We start from the raw sequence: 23506 nt of genomic DNA on the forward strand, positions 1-23506 counted from the left end.
AAATTGTCCAATTTCTCACCCTCTGGAGAAATGATATTTTTCCTCAAAGGAAAGCTGTATTACTGTCCTCTTGTTGAAAGAACCAAAAAAAAAAAACACGCACACTATGGAATGTGACTCTCCCAGGTTACTGCGATAGATATACTTCCCAAAAACTTCCAACCGTAAAACACCTTCCCAGTTATTGCATTCCGATCCAATGCCAGCTGGGTTGATTTATTACACTTACCGTTTCGTTGCCACTGGCGAAATTTGTGATACAGAAAGCAGGAACACATGCAGAAGATCGACGACAGGATCATGAGCGTCAGCACGATGCCAACCCACACATCACCGATAAACCGCTCGTACGTCGGGTCGAGCATCTGGTCCGTGCCGGCACCGCCGAGCCCATCCCGGCCCCGGTTAGCGAACGATTGGAGGCTGTTTAGCAGCCCATAGTCACTGCTGCCATTGCTGTAATCAATACCACCAAACAGGCTGGAACCGGACGAGCCGAACCCACCGAAACTGCCGCCATCAGCCATGCCGCCGAATGTGCCGGATCCAACAGCGCCGGTTGCCGCTAACCTTGCCGCCGCTCCACTGGCGGCGTTCTGATGCTGCTGGTGAAGGTTCTGCCAGAAGAGTGTGTAATTGTTACCACGGATCAGCTTGTCAAAGTCGAGATTCGTCGGTATTTCGAACGTTATCTTTGATTCGAAGTTTTCGATCATTTTCGTTCGGCTCTATAAGTTAGCCACAATTATCCTGATGCTTTGTGACACGCACACGCACACTCTAAACGTTGATGGATTGATAGCACGATTGCACACAGGATCCTTTGCAAAACATACCAACATACCACACTATCGCAATTCCACTTCCCGTACACACGATTGGATGCGGATTCGAATATTCGTTCACATGCGGACACAAACACAATGAGACAATGAATCTTTATCTCTATCTTTCTTCTTTTTTTTGCGCTATCCGCCACTGCTGATAACAGCAAAATGATGCGTTTTTTTATTACTTCGTTTCACTCGGAACAGGCAAGAGGACACTTTTCGCCTAGATTATTTTACTCGCAAGCAACTAAACCCAACCAAAAAATAAAGGAACATGCCCATAACGCACCGCACAACCGTAGGAAAAAGTATGTGTTATCAGGTTTCAACACGTTTGCATTAGAATTTCACCCAAAACACATCAAAAATGGGATGACTCCTTTTCACAAGCAGAGCGGGTACCACCGAATCTCTTTTTAACACACTTTTCTCTTTGCCACGGTTGAATATTTGATACTTGGTAAGCAAATTAGCACAGTTTGCTGTTAACTTTCTTCTTTTGCACTTCAAAAATTGCGCGAAAATCTGGCAAAACTTCTCGTTCTCGTCCTTTCGTATGTTTTCTCTGCTTGGCGAGCAACGATACGAAAGTGTATGAGGAAGCGTCTCTACGTGCGAGCGTCCGTTCGATCGCAAGGCTTTTTTCGTACTGACGCAAGGAATGGAAAACCCGCCCGATGATAGCTGTTCGCATACACTGGCAACCGAACGAGTGCATTGCGTGATGTCAATGTTGTCAAACTCGACCGATACCACGTGGTACGCTTGAAGGTTTAGGTTACATGTGTAAAAATGAAACCGTATTTTGTTTTTTAAGTTTTGTGTTGAATATTATTATATTGCTGCGGTGTAAAGACTTTTTTAATTTACAAATCCACGTCGTTATCATGGTGAATTGTTAGTCTCTCTTGTTGGCTTAATGAAATGTAAGCTTGTGCCAGCCATGTCTGGCTTACCAGACTTGTTGCTTACCACGTTGATGGATGGTCAATCCTTGCTACTGGGTAAACGGTCAGGATTCCATTTGATACCCGGTCTTGACGTATGGAAACGGCGGCGTTTATCACCGGGTCGCCCAGGTGTAAGTTAGTAAGAAAGGTAAATACAGTGGAACGTCGATGATCCGTGCTCATCCGGACTCAGACCTAGCCGGATAATCGAATATCACGAATAATAGGCACAAGCCTATTACACACACAAGTTTAGTGTGTAATGATTGGAGTTTTTTCTCTAAAGCAAAGATGTCAATTTTATTAGTTACACTTTGCTAAAAAAAAATCTGTTCCGTTAGGTCAAACTTGAGCAAATTGCATCATTCCCTATTGAGGCTTTAATTTTGGCTATCATCGGTTTAGCAGTTAATATGTCAATTCGTCTTTAGAACTGTCATTTCCGTGCTGCACGGATAATGCGACAGCCGGATAAAAGGTACCCGGATAATCGGCGCTCCACTGTAAATGTTTATTGTTTTGCCATAATAACCATAATTTCTTATTGCATCCCTTAAGTATCTTGTTTATCAGAAATATACCACCAAACACGAAAAAAGAAAAATAAAATTCAATTTCATATTTACAAACACCGCATTGTTGCTCGGGGAACCCAACACGAAGTTTGACACCCTTGACACGATTCCATTCGTAACGTAGCACACGCACACAATGATGATGGAACGTGTACGAAAAGCAATCAGCCGGTCCGGTTATAGCAGTATGTGTGTTCGCTAGGGCAATTGCCGGCAACACAACCAAAACCGGTAAACAAAGCGCACCCATCTCACTCTAGCCAGAGCACGTTCATTCATAAATTATACCTCTCGCTCACACCTACACGCCTCTGCCGACGGGCATCCTTTGCAATGTTTGTTTCGCATTTCGCCACTGCCGGCAAACGGAGAGCAACGGAAACTGGATGGCCTTCCGACAGATTAACGGTACAATCAATCCATTTACCGCGTGTGTGTACGTCCCACACATCCTTGGAATAAGGAGCATTATCGCGTGGTGCTGTTGATTTTTCCTTTGCCATTTCTTTTCCCTCACAAATACGCAACCTAAGCGCAAGCTGTGACAACCATCATTATCACATGCCATTTCTCGCCAGGTTGCTGCTCATCACTCGAGAAACATCACCGCAATGTTTGCTGCGTGCTTGGGGTGGGGTGAGTAATTCCCATGGTAGCGCGAGATAAGTGGAATCTGGAGCAACCGGAAGCGGCTGGGAGGTGGGGGATAAAAAGACACCGTGCAAATACTACTTCCGAGTACGGAGTACAAAAGCGGGAAGGGAGAGAGTAAGTGGTCCGGAACGAGATGCGGGAAAATCCCAACTGGTCGCCCGGTAGCTGATGTAATTACGGCACAGGTGATTCTGATAAATCGAGCCATTTTCATTCGTATAAACGTCATCATTTTCTCTTTGCTAGAGGACTTTCCAGTAAGCTGCTGCTACTACACATCATCATCATCATCATCCACATCTACAAACCGACCAATCCACAACAGCACCAAGCTCCTCCGGGCACCAAACAACAAACCCCCCCCCCCCCCCCGGGGGAGTGATTTACTGCGCATTTGCATTAATATAATTGAATATTTTACCCTACGGACACTGTAGGCAGAAATCGTTTAACCTCGCGTTTCGGGTTCGGGTTTACTACTTTGCAGTACTTTTCCACTAAACTACCGTGTGACAGCTGGAACATTCCTAACACACTCCTTTTTGACAGATTCGGTCAATGGCGCTGGTACACTCAGAGTGACCAGATTATTTTCTATTCGGCCCAAAAAGAGCCAAAACTCGGGAGAAATATGCAGTCTTTGATTGTCTGTTGACAATTAATAAATTCATGACATTTATGACTTCTTCAGCAATATTAAGAAAAAATTGCGATTTTCTCGTCTGTGGTAGTTCTGGTCACACTGGGTACACTTCTAGAACCCATTGTGACGCACATCTTGCACAACACGTTTTGTTTTACCAAGGTTTTTAATCATCAAACGGGTAGTGGGATTATGCAATCCTAATCCAATCATGCCCAAGCTGCCCTGACATGATTCATACCATTTCGGGAATGAGCTTGGGCGGACACACACGGTGACTAGTATTGCAAATAATACTATCTTTATTTTTTTTTTCAAAAATACTACAGTATACCGTGCGGTTATTCATCCGTCTATTGTCATAGCATCAGCGATAAGAACGCAACCACGTTCGTCTGTCTCGCATGTTTACATATCCATAGTAACTGACCTCCGGTATGTTGATCTCGTTAAGATGATTCACACTCGGAGGGAGACGAACTAGTGCAAAGCGAACATCAACCCGCCACACTAGTGGAGATTTCGATGGCGATGATGTCTAGGCCGCTTATCTTCTGCCCGAAGCGACAACAGTTTCTTGCCTTGCCTTGTGTTATCTTTTCGCTTCAATTCGCGCCGTGTGATGGTTAGGCTACTCTGTCAGCAAAATGGTTTCACTCACCTTTGACATGAGACAAGTTTGTCCACAATAATGGACGAGAAGACATGGTACGGATGGTTGGGGAGGAGAGAGAAAAAAAACATTGTAAAAACAACACAAAAGTGTACGAAACTCATCAGCACCTTTGGGGACGCTTTTATCTTCTGACTCGGTGTGCGCTGTCGATGTTGGATCATGTTGGCATGTTTCATCATCATCATCATCCACCGGCTCATGTCAATCTATCGTTCAGTTTTTTTTTCTCTGTGTATCCTTACAGCACAAGCCCATAACCTCACTTATGCAAACATTTATTCTGGTACTTGATCGTCAATTTGGGATCTCGACACATTACGCCGGATATGTTGGCCTTTCTTTACCGTTCCCGGCACCATAAGCTGGGGACGAAATTGTACAGTGGTCGATAAAACAAGTGTTTATCATGTGTGTGCACCATGCACATTTATTGCTCCATCATCATCATCATCCTGTGCCGAAAGCTTTCGGGATCATAAAGTGTGTGTTGTGTTTGTGTCATGCTTTTCATTATTATTATTATTTTTTTGCTTTGTTTTTTTCCTCAGATATAAAAACCAACACACGTGTTTTACGGGTGGCCTCGGCTTAGCAACAACGGATTCAGTTACGGACGTATGGTGATAATTGGTGAGCGAATTGCACATTTACGCCAACGGGGGGTTTTTTGGCTTCTGTTCACAGTATAAAACACACCAAACACGCCGAACAAATTAACAAACAACACAATGACGCACATTAAAACACCGAACAATTCCAAATTTCTCACCACACACTCACTCACCAAACCCGCTCGAACAGGAGCGGGCATTAAATGGTCACCGGTTGGTATTTCCGGCCGTTCCGGACGTACTCCTGTCAGGTTTGTTCGGTTCGGTGAAATTACACGCAGAAGAACGCACATAATTAGCCATAAAAGACCTCCAACTGCATGTGCAGTTTGTTGGTTGGATGTCTAACATGGGATGCATTCGAAAATGGAATCGTTTATCCGGTGTATCGGTGTGATATAAGCCCCCGGGAGAAATTATGTCTATTTGCGGGGTTGCGACATTAGTAAATAACTTCCATCAGATAATGATTGAAATGGAAATAAAATTAACCGTAAATTTGATAATCCGACAAGTTCGCGTGACGGTTCGCGTGCCTTATCGCACAACCCGGCACACAAATCGGTTCTATAATCGATGGAGCCGCCCATACGTTAACCTCAAACACAAAATCGCCGTGGCACGTGGCGCATTTCCTAAGGCGTACGAATCTTCGTGACCATGACGCGGATGTACTAGAAGACATCACACAAACGTTTGCTGGTTGTTGTTTTTCAATTTAACTTTTGCTCTCACACACTAAGTGCCCCCTGGTCCTATCAAATTGTCGCTTATCGCGATATTGGAAGGCACTCGTGTCAACTTCCACCTAGCCGTAAAATGACCTGCACCGGATAGGATCTAAAACGAAACGAGGGAGAAAAGTGGTTAAAATAGAATAAAAACATATTCGCGACAAGAGCAAAACCCGGGCGACCATATTTCAATCGGATTATAATGTTACCAAAGCTGGTACACCACACACGGGACACATGGGACCATCCGAGAGCCTTGGTGTAGTGTGCACATAAACACACGAATTCACATTAGCTAATTGAATAATTTATTGCATTCGAATCGGGATCGGGGGATACAAATGCATCGATGCACCGATGGACACGGATTCGAAAGTCATGACATTTTCACTCGCACACACACGTGGGTTCCCGTATTTCCGACAAAAAGCGCAGTCACCCGCACAAAACCAGGAAACAATGGCCGGAATGGAACGGAATACCCTACTTTAGTGCATCCCTTCCCCGTAACGAATCTGCTGAGGAAGAACCTCTACAACCAAAAAAAGGGTCCTTTCACATTGGAAGTTTTAAAACCGATCCGATCAATTCCTCTGTTGCAATTTGCCCTATTTCCGAAGGGAGAGAATGGCCGTGCGTGCCTTTAATTTGATTTAATTTGCCGACAATATGCCAAGGCGCGTATCATCCTTCTTTCACTTCAACACAGCCCGAACAAATGAACCGTCCATGGCTTCAATACCTGAATGCAGCCGGCAAGTTTGCCACCAGTCACCATCTGGATGGGTGCAAAAAGCATAGAAAGACTCTTTTGTCCACCAAGCTACCCTGCTGTGTTGCCAGCGCAATGTGTTGTTGCCCACCCAAAAAAAAAGAGCACCACCAAAGAGCACTAAAGTGCGCCATAGCTTTCAGGGATAATTGCAACGATTTTCCAAAGTGCCACAAAAGGCTTTTTCCTTTCAAATCAACACTTGTGTACAGCGATGGTGCACTAACCAAAAAAAAATAAAAGGAGAATATTTGCTCAAAAGCAACAGAAAGGACTCCTTTTTGCCAAACCCATATCGTGGTCTAGTTTCCAGGTAGAGTTCTAGTGCCAGAGAATTCCCTTTTTGGCTAGATTCTGTTGAACACAATTATTCCAATATCCGAAGGTGCAGAAACAGTATTCTTGTTTCTTTTATAAATAAATGATGCTCTCTCATTGCATGCCCCTTCTGCCTTGGACATTCAATCATTCCACATCGATTCGAACACGTACTGTTCTTCTTGGTCCAGCCGAAAAGATAAACGGTCAAGATAGTTAGTTTGTGGATCGAAATACAACAACCGCAGGCTTGATTCTAGGTCCAACACAAGGTCCCCGAACTTCCTGGACATACGGACCTACCCATGTGCGTGTACTCGTCGATGTAATCGCCATCGGTAAATAGCCTCAATATCTCATCTCACCACAGGAGCTGGCCGACAGATAAAACAAATGAAACGATTTGTGCCTGATTGCCTTCCGACCGAACCAGCCCAACCACGGTGCTATAACTTGTAGCCAAGCGCAACATCAAACGCATTCGATCCTTTTGAAGTGCATTAGCCCACTCCCAGGAAGTGGTCTCTCGGGGTGGTCGATCGGGGTGTTTCACGCAGTTTACCTGTAATGTCCCGAAATGGAAGACTATCTGCTGGATGAACTTTCGCCTCTTTTTTTGCTATATTCTTGTTGTGGACAAAACTTTTCGAACCACAAAGCTACTACAACAATTGAGAAGCTTTTTCGTTCATTAAAACACATAAGCCATTGTGCCATTGTGTGCTACGGAAAAGTGACACGAGGAACAAGGTGGTTTGAGATTACAAAGCAGCATCAGAAAGACTTCAAGCTGTAATGCCACTGCAGCCGATATTGATTAGCATGCGGTGCATGGCTTTTTTGTGGTTAAACGGAATTACCTGGGGATATCCCGTGTCAAACGCTCTATACTAGTGATGGGAACTCCGGAGTGGATTCATGAATCGACTCCGACTCGGACGTATAAAAACCGGAGTATACTATGAAGCAATTACTCCGGATTCCACTCCAGAGCAACTCCGGAGTTGACTCCGAATTACTCGGGAGCCGGTTTTAAGTTCGGCTAGTGGCGCAGATAGTTGAATAGATTCCCCAACATCCAACGCAACTCCCCCCCCCCCCCCCCTCGGATCGTCAATAATGCCGGAGTGACTCCTGAATTTCTCGGAGTTGGATTACTCCGACTCCGGGAAAATTGAAGATTTACCCATCACTACTCTATACGTGAGTTTAATCTCGAAAGTCAAAGATATGCCTTAAACTAAGCTTTAAGTCGTTACTGCTTAGAATGCTTTAAATGTGCATTCCATCATAGTTGTTGAAGTAATAGTGGACACAGGTAGTCAGTATACTCCGTACGGAAAAAGCAAACAGCACAGGACACTTGTTAAATCGACCATTCTGTCTATTGCAGATTGTTCCAGGAAATAACGCCTTGGGAAAGATAAGCACATACGTCAAGCCGACTCTCCTTTATGGCCAGTATCTCTCTCTGTCTCACGCACACACGCACACAATAATCAAGTCTAGGAAAGGACTTCGGGACGACTCATGTGCTTGAATCTCTAAATGATGCATGAAATGCCGTGTCATTATCGTGTCATCATAAATCTCACTCAAAACTCCACACCACCTCGCTTACCTGTGGCTCGTTTCCTGGCCCATTTGGAAAGTTGGGAAAAGTTGTGTACGAAGTGTTTGCTGCCTGGCACGAAAGGCCTGCGACCGTCCCGGGATGGGAAATCGAGTGAGTGCTAATGGAACGCTTTTTGCCAGCCTCCAAAGAGTTTAATCTTAGCAATCATTCAAAAATATCCACATCCTCGTGCCTGGAGAATTCCGCCCGGGGGTGGGTTCCACTTGACAGCTGCCACCGACCCCGAAGGACACACTACGGGGTTGTGTTTGCTCTAGCGTACGTCGTGTAAAAGTGTCTTCACCGCAACCCGGGGCTCTTATCGTTCCGCATGACAGACCCGCCGCGTCCAATGCAGTTCAGGCACGGAGAATGAAATCACTGATGAAGCATTTAGTACAATTCAGCAGTAAATCAGTATGCAAATAAACGTGCTAACGTCCGTATACGACTAAGTGGAACGACTTGGAGAGTTGAGAAAGACCGACAAACTGTGTAAGTGCAACGCACGGGAAACCAAATGCTTAAATGCCAGCCTTGCACAACCGGGAATCAGATGAAAACCGTGTGTCTTTCCAGCCTAGCCCGAGCTGGTGTCCTTTTGATTCCGGCAGCAACATTGAACCAGGCTCGTTGTTGGACGACGGTATTACATGCGTTTTCCCATGCAATGTGAAGAAGGAATCGACGCTTGAAGCTCTCCGGAGACTCTCTAATCGAGTGTAGAGGAGTGATTTAAACTTCCCCCTACACACACACGCATACGACTTCCTACGGTGCTGCTACGGTACATTAACCACGCAAAAGCTAACGCTGGTTGTCCTGTCCTCGGGGATCCATGCCGTGACTGTTTGTATTGATGCGTACGAGTCGTACGAAAGTCGGAAGTGCACCGGGCCGTGTACATGCCGTACACAGGCACACACCTTGGCTTACCGAGACAGAAGTGGGTACCAGTACTCGAGCAGGATGATGATGATGAGGCCAGGACCCAAAAACTTTCTCCAGGGTACGGTTTTTCGCACGAATCCTGTTCCGTTGTTATGAGAAGGACGGTCCTTAATTTATGACGATCATGTACATTGGGTCGCTCCGTGTGTGAGGCGAATGTTTTTCCTTCCTCCCTCTTTTTTTGTGTGCCAGTGGGTGCATAAACTCATTTGCATATACGAGTGTGGCCTGGCAAACGGGAGGATGTTCGATGTGATTATCCTCGACATTACGAGAGAACATGCTTGAATAAATCGTACCACATCGTGCGCGCAGCCACTGCACGCCAGTCAATAAAGTTGCGGCAAATGCATTGCAACACGTTTTCCGGACACATTTGCTGCATTTATTGCATTTTGTTCGTCTAACTGCTAAAGTCTCCCCACCCCCCGTTGTGTGCTATTATGTTTGATGATAATAATATATTATAGCGATATTTTCCTTTCGGTTCTGGCTTTTACGGCTGGAATTGATAGCTTTGCTAAATTGAAGTTACCAGAGAGACCGCTCCGGTTTACCAGCAAAAAAACGTGTGATCATTTTCGGCTTTACATTTATTTGTCGCAAGCAATGTGCAAGGGGTTTACACGGATGATACCGATAAAAACGCCACATGATCCTTTCACTTTACACCTATTTCCTTCCGCCACTCGGTATGTCCTTTGTTCGGTGGGAAATTTACCAGCTAACACTGTTCCATCCCGTGACGATTGTGACGAACGAAAAACGGATAATGAGGTACATGTACCACAAAAAGAGCAGATCCTCCCTTTACCATACAACAAGAACACGATCGGAACATGGAAGGAACGGATGAATGGGTCTCTCAGGATCAGATTACAACCCTTCTTCTTCTAGCCGTAGACAAAAATTTACATAATGAGAACTGCTTTCTAATTTTGCCTGTAAGATTGTTCTCCCTAGGTCAAATGGCGCTCCACCATTGGAGGTGGGCTTTTGTAAAGTGTCACGTGATTTATGTTTGTGTCCAATTGCAAAAAACACACATGGAACACTACTTTTTGAAAATGAAATAAATGATAGTGATGTGAAGAAGGCAAAAATGGGTTCTTTTCTTCATACATTTAATTCGACCCTTCGAAGATATCAAAAAGCCACCACAATCCGTAGATACTTCTTTATGTTGATTTTACCTTTTTTTTAATTATGAGGTAGGAAAATTATTTTTATTACGAGCTGATGAAAACAATTAATAAAAATTAAGAAAATTTGAAAAAATTAAGACATACTAAATCCCTTGGGGGAAAAAATGGTATTTAACTATTTCTCAATCCACTGTTTTATATTATTAAAACAAAGTTTGTTTTTTTTAAATGGAATTTTTTTCGTATGGTTTTTGGGAATTCGAATATACATAATTTTAATTTATCTTCGACATTTTACTAGCTAATATAGATCCTACCTTTTCTCCCTTCGCTCCGATGATCTAATCTATTGCTGTTCCATGTAGATTGCTCCATCAAGCGTAAGCATTCCTTCCTCGCCGAGCGTATCGATGCCGTTCGTACCTTCGCCACTGGTTATATCATAAAGCGTCCGATCCGCATCGTCCGCAGCGTTTGTACCGCTAACAGATTCCTTTTCTACCGATTCTAAACCATCCTTGAGCTTCTTCTCGTGCACCGAGCTCACGTGCCGTGAAAGATTCGATGGATCGGAAAATGATTTGCCGCAATGTTTGCAACTGTACGGTTTCTCCTGCGTGTGCGTCCGCACGTGTTTCGTCAGTGCCCACCGTTCAACGAACGAGCGCGGACAATCACCGCAAGCGAACGGTTTCTCGTTCCGATGCCGGCGTAGATGGGTGTTGTAGTTTTCGCGCAAAACGAACGTTTTCGCGCACATGTCGCATTCGTACGGGCGGACATTTTCGTGCCGTTTTACGTGTGCCCGATGCTGCGAACTGGTCCCGAACCGTGCTTCGCAAACGCCACACTGGAAGGGTTTATCGCCGGAATGGATTCGCTGGTGTTCCTTCAGATTTCCCCGCTGGGAAAACCGTTTCGAGCAGTGTTCACACTCGAACCGTTTGACGCCATTATGCCAGTCCAGGTGCTTATCGAAACCGGACTTGTAAGTGAACTGCTGCTCGCAGATCGTACACTGGTAGCGCTTGGTGTTCTCGTGCGAACGGGCATGCTTGGTAAGGGTTGAACGGGTTTTGAAGGCCGCTTCACACACCGTACACCGGTGGGCACGATCCTGCACGTGCGTTTGACGATGCCGGTGCAGAAGATTCTTCTCCCGGAACGCTTTTCCACATTCGATGCACACGAACGAACGGTTATCTTGTGCGTGTACCGATTCCTCGTGCTCCAGAACCGTGTTCAACCCGGCAAAGGTGTTATCACAGCTATCACACGCGTATACATTGTCTTCCTTCTGTGTTTCGCTTTGGCTTACGTTTCCATTCTTCGTCCATCCAGAATCCCGTGAGCTTTCGCCTCGAGCTCGCCTCGAGCTACTGTCCTCCGGTAGTTGCAACCCTTCCACCATACCATTTCCAATGTGCAGGGTTTGCTGCTGATGCACCAGAAGCTTACCGTTCGAACCGAACTTTAGCAAACACACGGAACACTCGAACAAGATGCTGTGAGTTTTCCGATGCTTCAAGTAGCGTGGCTCTCGGGCAAAACTTTCGCTGCAAATGTCACACACGAACTTTGCACTGATTTTTTTCTTCCCAGCAGCGTCTTCCACCAGCACAAGGTTGCCGATGTCCGTTTTGGTGTGATTGTGATGAACAAATCCAATCACACGGCCACGGTTTGTGGCCGTTACTTCCGTCTCTACGATCCAATCTTTGCCCCCGCTTTTCTCCCGTTCATTAGCGGTTTCTGGTTGCGTTTCAGGTACTTTCTCACTTTCCACCTCCTTTTGAGGGACTTCTGTTGGCGGTGGTTTTGGTGGAGTCTCGATCGGTTTGAACAAATCTTCCAATTCGAATAGTTCTAGCGGCACGAGTAAGCTCTCCTTATCGGCACTAATCATTCCTGGTTTCTCAAACAGCTCGTTCCACTTCTCCGGATCCATAATATCGCACAGCTGACCGACATCATCCATACGTACGCTGGCACCTTTACCGGCCATGGACTGCTGCCTTTCCTTCATCAGCTCTATCTGCTGTTGACCCTTCTGAATCATCTCGAAGAATTGTGCCGTTGATTCGAGCTGAATGTGACACCCCGGGCATATCCAGCGCGGTAAAACACCATCATTGTGCACCTAGGGTAATTGCAAAACACGAAACACAGTGAATTATTTTGTAGTCTGCCGTATTACCAACCCATGGCGCAACACTCACCTTTACCGGCAAATACTGATTAATCAGCCTGCTGACTGCGCATTCACCGTTCGCGTCACTTTCCCGAAACAGTGGACGTCCATTTTCGTTCTTTTCCCCACACAAACGACACACTTTCGAGTCGTAAAGTAAAGGTTTTGGTTCTGAATTTACATCCAGTGTGGACATTTTTCTTGTGCCACCAGATTGTAACTTTGTTTACATCCTTCACACCCAAGCAAAAAGTTTCGACTTGTCAAAAGCAAATGCCGGAATGTCTCCCTCTAAACAGTATCCCGTGCCTGCTCGCACTTACACTGAGCGAGAGTCGGTCAGAAAGCTCGAGTCGTGTCTGATGAGTTTTCTCATGCCGTTCGCTTCTCTTGGGTTATGCCCTCTTGCTCGTACTCACGCTCGTTCTACCGTCGATACAAAAGTGTACAATCCGTGCGGTTGTCAGACTGCTCCAAACACCAACAACACCAACAAATGCATTGGTTTACAACAAATCGAAGCTACCCGAGTTGTTCGCGGGATCGTATACAGAATCGCTGATGAATCGCTGTACGTTTGCTTTCCTAATTTTTATCATTATTATTAACATAATTATTAGTCCATATTATGAGAGGCGAATGCACCAAGACATCATACAAAAATAAAACAACAGCAAACATGATCGAAGCCTCTTTATGTTACTGTTTTCACGCTATCACGATTTTGTTGTGAGCTAATAGACGTTTTGGGCGTTGGAATCCGATTTGATTATACGACCGTGAAATAAAGAGCCACCAAAGTACTAGTTCGTCATATGCTCACACTGCAGAATTATCCCAACATTTGTATCATGTGTATACGTCGTATCATATGAATGGAAGCATATGCATGGTGATCCAAATGATTCAAACGATATTTTTATCTTAAAGAATGTATGCATGGCTTGTTGTTCAGACCCATCGTCAAATGATCAACCGATGAAATAATGCGCAAACTATTTGTGACAAGGCGTTCTGAAGAACGTTAATACAAATCGATTGCGTGGCCGGTGTTCCGCGAAGCATTCTTCTAATGCTTGTCTTTGCCGGCCAGAGTTGCTGATCACAACATTTCATTTGCTATCGATCCTTTCATTCAATTGCTCATTGCATTGCATTGCACCAGCTAAGCCCGTGAGCCAAACTGTTTCTGTAGGATGCGACCGTAGCGACACTTCCTGGAAAACTAATATTAAGTACAAAACATATCACAACACAGCTGAACGTAACACATGGAACATTCTCTATCGTTCCCTTGTTACCAGCAATCGATGCCGTGCGAAAGATGCTCAGACACTTTAAATAAAAGGCGCGTGTAGAAATTGAAACGCAATGAAACATTTAACAGTAAACTGTACATGAACGTACTTCGCGACATCTGTAATGAACCTATTCGGTATCAAGCAAGAGCCAAAAATATGTACGATTGATTGTACGAATGTTCTGGTATGGCTTTGCATATTAGATGTCACGAAAGGCTACGAAAAAAGGTATCGTAAAAACGGTCCGTGTGCGAGGATCACCATTCTATGTTCAAAAATAAAAACACTCGTACAAAATACACCAACCTAAAAAACATTATCGCTCAGATCAGCGCACAACATTTTGATGCATCGCGCATGAACCATCACCAACAATAGAACCATAACAGAACAACTGATGGTACTTCGTTCGAGGCACTGCACGTAGAACAAAACCTGGTCCGTATCAATCCTTTTGGCGCCAAATTGTTGGTACCATCGGTTCGCGGACGCCTGAAACACCACCTCCAAATGTAAGTCTCGGATCGATTCCCGATATTTCCTACCATTACTATCTTTGCAGAAAACACACATGGGCGAGCTGGCAATATCACTCCCGTATATGACTATCATACTTACCCTTGCGCACATCGCGCGAGGATACCCTAACCATGAAATAATAGTACGGTCTAATCCTATACCACTAGTCAAAACGAAACAAACCGACAAGCCACAGGCAGAACGAACGAACGAACGCGATGCAAGACACACCAGCGCAGAACAGAACTCGCGAATCGAACAAATACTAGAATGAGCAGGAGCAAGCAAGAGAAAAAAAAGACGATCGACCGCCACATATAGAAAAAAAGTGTTGTGGCAACGGCTGTGACAAGCTTTTTTGCTTTAATTTTGAAATTGAGCTTTTTGCTAGACATTCGCACGATGACAGCAAAAATCCGCTGTTTGGGCGAAATCGACTGATTTCCGGAACAAATTTCGCCAAACGTTTCGGTATACGAAATATAGGTCGAAATTTATGCCGAAGTTCATTCCAAACGTCCGATTGGGACATTTGTTGTCGGCGAAATAAAGTCGACATTGCTGTCAAACATACAAGTAGGCAACTTGGGTAGTATAAACATGTTCGTGTTCATTTTTCGTAGCCCCCAACTAACAAAACGTTAAAATGAATCGTTGATGAGAAGCTGTGAGAAATACTTCTCATATTTTCTAAATAAATTAAACCAAGCAAATTTCTAAATGTTAAACTTTGATGAGTATTTGGGTTTGTTTTTGTTTTCGATCCATGAAAAAAATGCATTTCAATTTATCACTGAAAAAGAACTATGTTTTTGAATCGCTCTTCTTAATGAAAACTTCACTTTAGACAGGTTTTTGTTGTATTGATGAATTCAGATTGCATCTAAATTGTTGCCACAGTCAACAATTGTACAAAAACGCCTTTTAGTGAGTTTATCACACTTTCTTTGGGCGATCATCTGCCAGACTCACGTATTCAAATTGTTATTTGGAAGCGTGACTGACAAATCTGCCAAAAACTACCAGTGCCGTATTGTTACTTGGGACGCCAGAGCAGCAAAACGCTAGCAAAATTTACGTAGAGAGTGAAAAGGATTAAAAGTTGCTGAATTTAGCTAATAAACTGACCCAATAGTTAAGGTTCCACCTGTGCGCGGAGTTTAGTGAGTCCGTGCTGAGTAACTACCCCTTACTATCATCTAGCAAATCTTTATACTTTCCCTTAAGTACGGGAGCAAAATCAGCAGCAACCACAAGAAAGCAATAGCAAAATGGTAAGAAGTGCGTTATCGACTTTTGTTTTCTACACCGCGAGCTGGAATGAAATCGATAGAAAAGAACGATAAATGTTCGCAACGAAATGCTCGCGAATGGGTTTTTCACAGCATGATAGCTAACTCGGTTTGTACCGTTTCAGTCGTTCGCGGAAAGATTAACCACCCTAATGGCCCGTCCCGGCCAGGACAATGTACCGCGGGATGATGTACCGTGGCATCTGAAGTACGGTGGACGAGCGGCGGGAATCGTCGGTGGATTCTGTGAGTAGATTTATCGATCGGTTAACCGAAAAGCGGAAGCGGGTCGGTGCCCCTTGAAACCGTTCACTCTTTCCACTTTTGGAGAGTGTAATATGCGTTGTTTGAAGATTATTTTTTTTCATTTACATTATAATTTACCTCACTCGGAACAGAAACGACAAACATTTGATTAGCATTAGGGAAGACGTTTTTTTTTCGTGGGTGAATCATCTCGACTGATAAGAGATAACACAGACTGGTAAAGCAAAAAGCGTTAGCCTGTCATTATGAGGGTATAATCAGTTTTTTTTTTTAAATAGAGCATTTCATTCCAAAAAGTGTACAACAGTGTAATTCGCCGGGAAAGTATTGTGCATTAGCGTACAGCTGAAGCCAGCAAAGTGATAATATGCATAAAGTGTGTAAATTAAGAAAACGGATTCAATACACCGAAAATGTGGTTGTGCAAAATCATGGATTACCTTCCGACGTGTTACACACCAGCGACCTGCCCTTCTGCTTCTCCTTTCGGCGTCCAGTTCCGTCTGGTGAGGGGAGTTTTCATTCGCAGGGAAAATCTAACTAAAACCCCGCGAGAAGAAAGTGAACGCGCGTGTCTACCGAGGCGAAGAGAATCTACACACTCAAACACGATGGGAAAAAGGCACGAGGAAAAACACACACACAAAAGATGTGTTAGTGACGAGAGCCTACGTGCGCGCGTGTGTGAGTGTTTGTTGTGTCGCTGTGTGTGAGAAGTTTATTTTTGGGGGAGGCGAACACGAAGTGCAAAGTGGGCAAATGCTAGTGTGTGAGTGTGTGTGTTGGGTGTGTTATCCTTTTTCCGTCCTTACGAGCAGATTGGCAAGAGCCTACCTTCTCTAGAGGAGCTAATCATCTCCAGAAGACCGAAGTTTATTATGTAATTGATACAACTACAACGACAAAACGTGTATATGCGACGAAGGACGGTGGCAGTATACTGTCGGGTAGGATACCAACAGGATGCTGTGATGTGAGCAGAGAGCGCGCGCGAATGCATTTTTACAACCAACAGACAATTCGAATCGAAGCAGACTATGCAACAGGGGAAATACAGTGCGTCACATTGTTGTGTTTTCACACAAAGCGACACTATTTGTAGGCTTCAAACGACAGTACATAACGAAATGTGGTCGATAATATTCAATAGTATTTTTTACATGTTTGCTAAGTATTTTTACTCACTGTATTTACAATCGCTGTGAGGATGTGAGAGAAGTGGGTTGAGCGTAAATTCGAAACATGAACTACAATGCCATCAGCATGCTGCAACTGATAAGCGAAAGATATCGAAGCAAAAGAGTAGCTCGAGCTCTAGATATCACACGACAGTGAGCAATTGTTTAGGTTCCTTATTTGTGCCATTACTAACTCGTAAACATAACAAATGTCGCATAATGTAATACTAATCTTTCCTTTCTATGCCTAATCATCTTCTCTTCTAGTTGCCGTTCTGTTTGGGCTGTACAACTGCATCGGAATACTGCTCGGTGACGTTGGATGCCTGATCGGTGGCATCCTGCAGATAGTGGCCGGATTTGTGGTGCTAGCAATAGAAGCACCATGTTGCTTCATATTTATAGACTATGTGCAACAGGCGGCGGAGAAGGCTGACCAGCGACCGTACTGGAACCGGGCGGCCCTGTACTGCATGTAAGAATTTTCCTGAGAATTATTATTTTCGTTCGTTATTAATAGGATTTTGTTGTATTGTAGAATTGCTATCCCTCCGGTGGTCCTGTGTCTGGGACTGGGAAGCCTCTTTGGCTGTGGGCTTATATTCGTTACCGGCATGCTGTACGGTATGATGGCGCTTGGCAAAAAGTAAGTAGACAATATTCCGATTAGGGAACGTTAGTACTTCGACAGTCGTCGTCACGGCGGTGTAAAAATGTTTCATTACACATCAACTATTTCTACAAAGGTTCATACGGAAATGTACATAATTTATCTATCAGTTAAATTTGTCATTACATCAATATTGTATAATTTTTTGGAATTCAAACGTTTAAAGAAATTCAATTCATTTATCCCTTCTAACATTGATTGATTGAATCTATATACAGATTCATTAACAACTGTCAGATTATACTTAAATGCACGTCTCCTTTTTATCTTCTCCCTATTTCGGCATCGTGCGCTACTACTACTACTACTACTACTACTACCACAACTACTGCGTATAATTCTACTACCAAACATAACAACTACAATTGCTTCTACTTACAATTCTACGAATGTGAAAACAAATTAACATCATCTTCATCATCACCATCATCATCATTATTATCCTGTATCATCATCCTAAAAATATAACATTGCTTGTCGGAACGCCGATCGCTTCGTATCACGCAGAGGATCTCGTGAGGATATGGCAGCAATGGCTTCCCCGAACGCGATGTCGCCGGTGCAGGGCGTACCGTCAACGGACCAACACTCCACCCTGATGGAGGATCCCGATGTATGGCGTCCAACTTAAATAGTTCGCTAAACAAAACAACCAATGCATAACTATCATAAAAAATGCTTCAAAACTTCCCGCCCTTTCATCATGCAAAGCCACGGAGTTTGCGTTAGAATGCAAACCAAACATACTACATTCCCTAGATGTCTAGAGCAACCACTTTCGGTTTTTTTTCTCCCTTCTACGGCTCGAATAATGAATACCTCCTTCCAAACAAACCAAAAACAAAAAACAAAAAAAATTCATCACTTTCCATCGTTGTCGCGTCATCCCAAACGTACGCAAACGTAAATTAAACGTAAATCCCTTTCCTGCGAACCAAAGAGTCAGTGAAAAACAAAAGCAGAAACATAGATAAGAGAACCTTTCCTAAACGATACAGATCACACTCGAGCTCAATCATACAAAAAACTTATTAGGGGACGGTGTTTCGATAGCTAATTTGCAAAAGAAAGTTTAAATTTCTCCTGTTACTGTAACATAAGTGCATTGTACATCATTTATCCATTTGTAATCTCAATCTCAACAACAAGCAGTTATCTTGCACGCGGAACAACAACGGAACATCGCACAGATCGAGAAAATTGTAGAAACAGGATGGGAGTTAGATAATTAAATGGGTTTGTTACTTCTTTAACATGTTTCCCATTAGGTAATGGTTTTTTGTCCATGTGCGTTACTTGTTTTTTTTTCTCTTTTCGTTCGTTTGTACGTACGTTAGATGGTTTTTTCAACGTGTAGTCTTATGAAATACCTCCCTCAATAGAATTGTTTTTTTTTCTAGCGATAATAGCGATTATAAAGGGGCTAGATGATCAGGAATCGAGATCTTTCCTGTTAGTTCATGAAATTCGCTTATACATAATAGCGAACAACACAAACACACTATACTTTATCGTACACTGAGGACACTCAAAACACTTACTGAGAGGAAGGAAGGCGACGGATCGCTAAATCCGCCAGATGTTGATAATCGGGAAGCATATAGAATATCGTTCATCATATTTAATAGAAGAAGTAAAAACAAAAAATTGCAGTTAGTGAGGACGGTGACGTAGGCCAACCAAATCTGCTCCAAGAGACATAAACGTTGTTGAAATGAATCAATCATAAACCTTTGTACAGGCGGTAAGCTTTTACGCGGTTCTCGCTTCTGCATCTTGCTGATTGCCGTGAGTCTGTTTTGACATAATTTTCCTTTCACTAGAACTTCTGAAAATGAATTTTCATTTCAGAAGAATTGTTTTGTTCCACCCACTCCAATATTGATAACAAAATTAATAGTCTTCTATGAGTATCTCCGCTAATATAATATGTTTGCATGTCTTGGAAGTATTACTAACGACTGTTTGGGTCTTCGGACGCATCATCACGGTCCTCACGAAAGGCGCGAAGAAGCTTTGTCCGTCTGTACAAATGTCCAGCTATTTGTCCATATAGCATAAACCCACCAAAGCAAGCTAAAGTAAAGAAGGAGGGCATATTAGCAACAAAAAAAAACCAAACCGATAAAGATAAGGAGTTTATGTTGCGTGTGTTGAATAAACGAGATCGATGATAAATGTGCATTCCCGTGCACATACGCACACATACGCACGCAAACACACACATACATATACAAGAAATGAACTTGCGCTTTGTAGGTGTAGTAAAAAAAACAGGCGATTTGCTGCAAAAATGCAAATCCGGATGGATGGACGGTTCAATTAATAGATGGCGAGACAGCGACGAGTAACTTCTCGATCTAGATGATCTCAAACTCCCTTGCCCTACGGTCGGTCGTAAGACGTTCGTACATCACTCAAGGACAAACGTATGTGAAGGAACTAAGCAATAATAATCAATGTATTAGATCGTTAGATCGAGTCTGTGAGGAACATCTTTAGGTTAAAACTTCTACATCATAGAAAGTTTCACATTTTTACTTTTTTTTTTCTTTTTTTTATGTTTCTGGCATTTTGGACTGGTTTTAAGCGCACTTTAAGCTGTAAAAATACCCTAATTCCTTATCCTCGAGACCTTTTTCTGACATATCCTTTTCTGTTCTGTGTACAGTAGGACCTGCTCGCTTATTGATGATCGTATGTCAACCATCGAATAAATATGGAAGACTCCAACCATTGCCATTTAGTTGATACGCTTATTAACCCATTGGGAAAATAATATAGCCCAGCTTAATTTCGCATTAGCCGCGATGTGTTGTTAACCTTTCCTTTAAATGCTTGTATTAACTCCATCTGACCTGAAAAGTTATGTTATCATTTAAATTGTATTGGTTTTTTTCTGTAATTATACGTTTTTATTTCTTGACTGGGGCACTTTCATTTTATGTTTCTTCATTTTTCATCGTTGCTAGAGCGTCGTTAGAGGACATGCGAGCAGCGGCAACAACGTCGCCGGGAGCCAGCTCGTCCGCTGAGCAAACCAACGGTATGTCGTCGGTTGATGTCGTTGGTGGCGGTGGCAGTAATATGACGAGCAAGCAGAACTCCACGCTAGTATATAATGTGCAACCGATCTCTTACAGCGCACCGCCCCCGTACGATAGTGTAGCTTAGTGAAGATACCAAGCGAAACGAGCAGATAGAAAGGCCCGCCTTATATCAGGACGCGAGACTGAGTGAAGATCGACAAATAGATGAGCGCAATAGGATCCCTACAAAGGCTCGATATTTGTTCAGCGAAAGTATAGTGAATTATGTTGAAATTGAAGCGTTATTTGTTGCCCTTAGCTTAAGACGCGCGCTTTTCTCTTTCTGTATGAACCATTATGAGTTTTTGATCTGAGATTTTGTGGGGGAAAAAGATATGTACAATTTGTGAATTGTATAGAGCGAGAGAGAGACAGATAAAGAAGAACAAAAATGCATAAGTGTCAATCGTGGCAACAAATTATAAGAATATTATTCGAAATGCTTACTTTAAAAACAATTTTAATCCTTGATTAATGTGAAACGAATACATGCATCCAGAGCAATGGCAGTATCGTTTGGCTTTGCTTTTCAAACAAATACGTTAGGCCAGTGAACATTTCTCCTATTATTGCTTTCTGTTTTGATTTATACAAAAATATAAAAAAAATCAGCGAAAGTGCTGGTCCTGCTTAATCTTTATGTCATCATATTGCACGTCCAAAGCAATCGTTTGTTTTTCTCTTAAAAAACACTCTCGTCCGTATGCTTGCATAGTATTCACCAAAGGGCCAGAAGTATAATATGTATGAGATCTAACTTATCAAAATGCTCTTTCATATGTTTAAAAATGTGATAATTTTAGTCCCTACATTTCAATGCAAGCAATGAAACAATCAACAAATACGAGTCGTTCGAGATCAGGCAGACAAAAGGTACACATTCCAACTACGTTCTAATTTGGCTTTGTGCAGTGGGTTAAGAAATATTGCTATATTCATGTTGTATCGCTTAGCTTTTCGAGCGTATCCTTGCGGCGCGACCCTTTGCTCGCACAGGAGATTGAGCTGTTCGATGTGTTTTGGGATTGGATCGGCTTTGGCGGCCTAAGAGTATCAAGAGTCAAACGACTAGAGCAGCAAAGCAAAAAAGTTTATGATAAAAAAATCCCTCTGTTCCCGGTTCCAGAAAAAAACGTAAAATAAATGTTGCATCCCACTCCCAAAACTAGAGTGTAAGTTACATATCCAGCAAACAAACTCGGATTCGAATGTATTCATCCTTGGGAAGCTGTGTGGCTCTACACTGGCGATACATTTCTGAGTGTACTTGGGACAAGGCACGGCATGGAAGTGATTCGTAAGGAGACACATTCAAGCAAAAGCAACAGCTCAACCGATGGACTTAATTGGAATTTTGCTCGATCTCCGAGGGGAGAGAAGAAGGGAAGAGAAAGTTAAATAGTTAAATAATGAAACTGACCATTAGATGATGTGCGGTAACGATATAACGAGGAACGATACCGATCATGCTTCTATCATTCGTTAAGCAAAGGGGCAAATATAAAAACACGACACTGCGAACCTACGCCGACCTATGGTTGGGGAGAAGTTAAAATAAAGTCCTCCATTTCGCATGTAGATAAGCATGCATTATGTAAAGAATACCATATTTACATAAAATATATATATATATACATATATCGTGTACGATACAAGAACGATAGACGCGCATAGAGAAATAAAGTAAAAAGAAATGCAAACAAACAAACAAACAAAAAACACACACGTTGAAGAAGTAAGAATAGACAACTAGACAAAATAAAACCATTAAAATCAAGAAATAAAAGTGGTAGCAAAACAAGAAATATCGACATAAACGAGTGCAGAAAATAAAGGAATAAGAATATTACCGTTACCTACTTTGAGCCGTGTTTCTTCAGTTTTGGTGTTTTGTAGTTTATTTTGTTATTATAGTTATATTGTACTTATTATATTATACATTATGTATTATTTATTATATTATAGTATATTATTGTAACTATATAAAATATGCTTTCAGCTTTGCTGTATAATACTATTGTGGCTGTTATACTTTCAAAGTCATCGATACATTGGCGGATCAAGCCTCTATTTGAGGGAATAGCCGCGCATCGATATTTCTAATGGAATTTGGTTTACTTACCTGAGTCAACGATAGTTCGCAGGACACTTTACCTTCATAAACCACATAAACCCAGCATTTCGGTAGACAAAATCGCTCCTACGCGGCCACTTTGCTTTTACACAATTTTTCTTTTTTTTCACAAACGCTCTTCAATTTGGCTTTGACACATTTTAAACACCACACTCGCCTATAATGGCAACATTTTTCACTCAATTATCGAATCACGAACACACGCAATGAGCAATAAGCTCACTGATAAATGACTAAATTTTTTTCACCAAAAACCAACCAACACTTCTTTTTTTTATGTGCACAAAGGCACATGGACACTTCGCTTTGGCGCATTTAAAACTCAACACTCACATAAAATGGCCACATTTTTCACGCAATAATCGAATCACGAACTCACGCAATAAGCCTT

At 42.8% G+C, this 23506-nt stretch overlaps 3 protein-coding genes across 4 annotated transcripts in view; 1 reads left to right on the forward strand and 2 right to left on the reverse strand.

Annotated features, from left to right (window-relative positions):
* LOC125768063 (protein commissureless 2 homolog) overlaps window positions 1-1505 on the reverse strand; it is a 47120-nt gene extending 45615 nt beyond the window's left edge. Inside the window, exon 1 of the mRNA XM_049435244.1 lies at window positions 230-1505. Coding sequence (XP_049291201.1) covers window positions 230-716 — 487 coding nt within the window. The 5' untranslated portion in view covers window positions 717-1505. The remainder of the gene's footprint in view (window positions 1-229) is intronic.
* Window positions 1506-10612: 9107 nt separating this feature from the next.
* LOC125768056 (zinc finger protein 883-like) lies at window positions 10613-12899 on the reverse strand. Its single transcript, XM_049435205.1, has 2 exons — window positions 12694-12899; window positions 10613-12614 (listed from the first exon to the last, which is right to left on the reverse strand). Exons 1-2 carry the CDS (start codon window positions 12859-12861, stop codon window positions 10821-10823), a joined length of 1962 nt encoding a protein of 653 aa, XP_049291162.1. The 5' UTR covers window positions 12862-12899; the 3' UTR covers window positions 10613-10820.
* Window positions 12900-15489: 2590 nt separating this feature from the next.
* On the forward strand, window positions 15490-22840 carry LOC125768068 (calcium channel flower). Of its 2 annotated transcripts, XM_049435251.1 has the most exons (6): window positions 15490-15759; window positions 15903-16023; window positions 17490-17697; window positions 17761-17868; window positions 18400-18505; window positions 20865-22840. In XM_049435251.1, the coding sequence occupies exons 1-6, from the start codon at window positions 15757-15759 to the stop codon at window positions 20925-20927; spliced, it is 609 nt and encodes a 202-aa protein (XP_049291208.1). In that variant the 5' UTR covers window positions 15490-15756; the 3' UTR covers window positions 20928-22840. The 2 variants fall into 2 exon arrangements, with proteins under 2 accessions (XP_049291208.1, XP_049291207.1); XM_049435250.1 differs by lacking the exon at window positions 18400-18505 and having other exon boundaries at window positions 15495-15759.
* The last annotated feature ends 666 nt before the right edge of the window (window positions 22841-23506 follow it).

This window comes from Anopheles funestus, chromosome 3RL, assembly GCF_943734845.2.
Source record: "Anopheles funestus chromosome 3RL, idAnoFuneDA-416_04, whole genome shotgun sequence".
Classification (NCBI taxonomy): Eukaryota; Metazoa; Arthropoda; class Insecta; order Diptera; family Culicidae; genus Anopheles; species Anopheles funestus.

Excerpts from the sequence above, each read along its gene's own strand:
- LOC125768068 (XM_049435250.1), top strand. Across the intron at positions 16,024-17,489 it reads GGGAATCGTCGGTGGATTCT|TTGCCGTTCTGTTTGGGCTG; the intron begins GTGAGTAGATTT and ends CTTCTCTTCTAG. Across the intron at positions 17,698-17,760 it reads CGGGCGGCCCTGTACTGCAT|AATTGCTATCCCTCCGGTGG; the intron begins GTAAGAATTTTC and ends GTTGTATTGTAG.
- LOC125768056 (XM_049435205.1), bottom strand. The coding sequence starts at position 12,861 with ATGTCCACACTGGATGTAAATTCAGAACCAAAACCTTTACTTTACGAC. Across the intron at positions 12,615-12,693 it reads ATCAGTATTTGCCGGTAAAG|GTGCACAATGATGGTGTTTT; the intron begins GTGAGTGTTGCG and ends CAATTACCCTAG.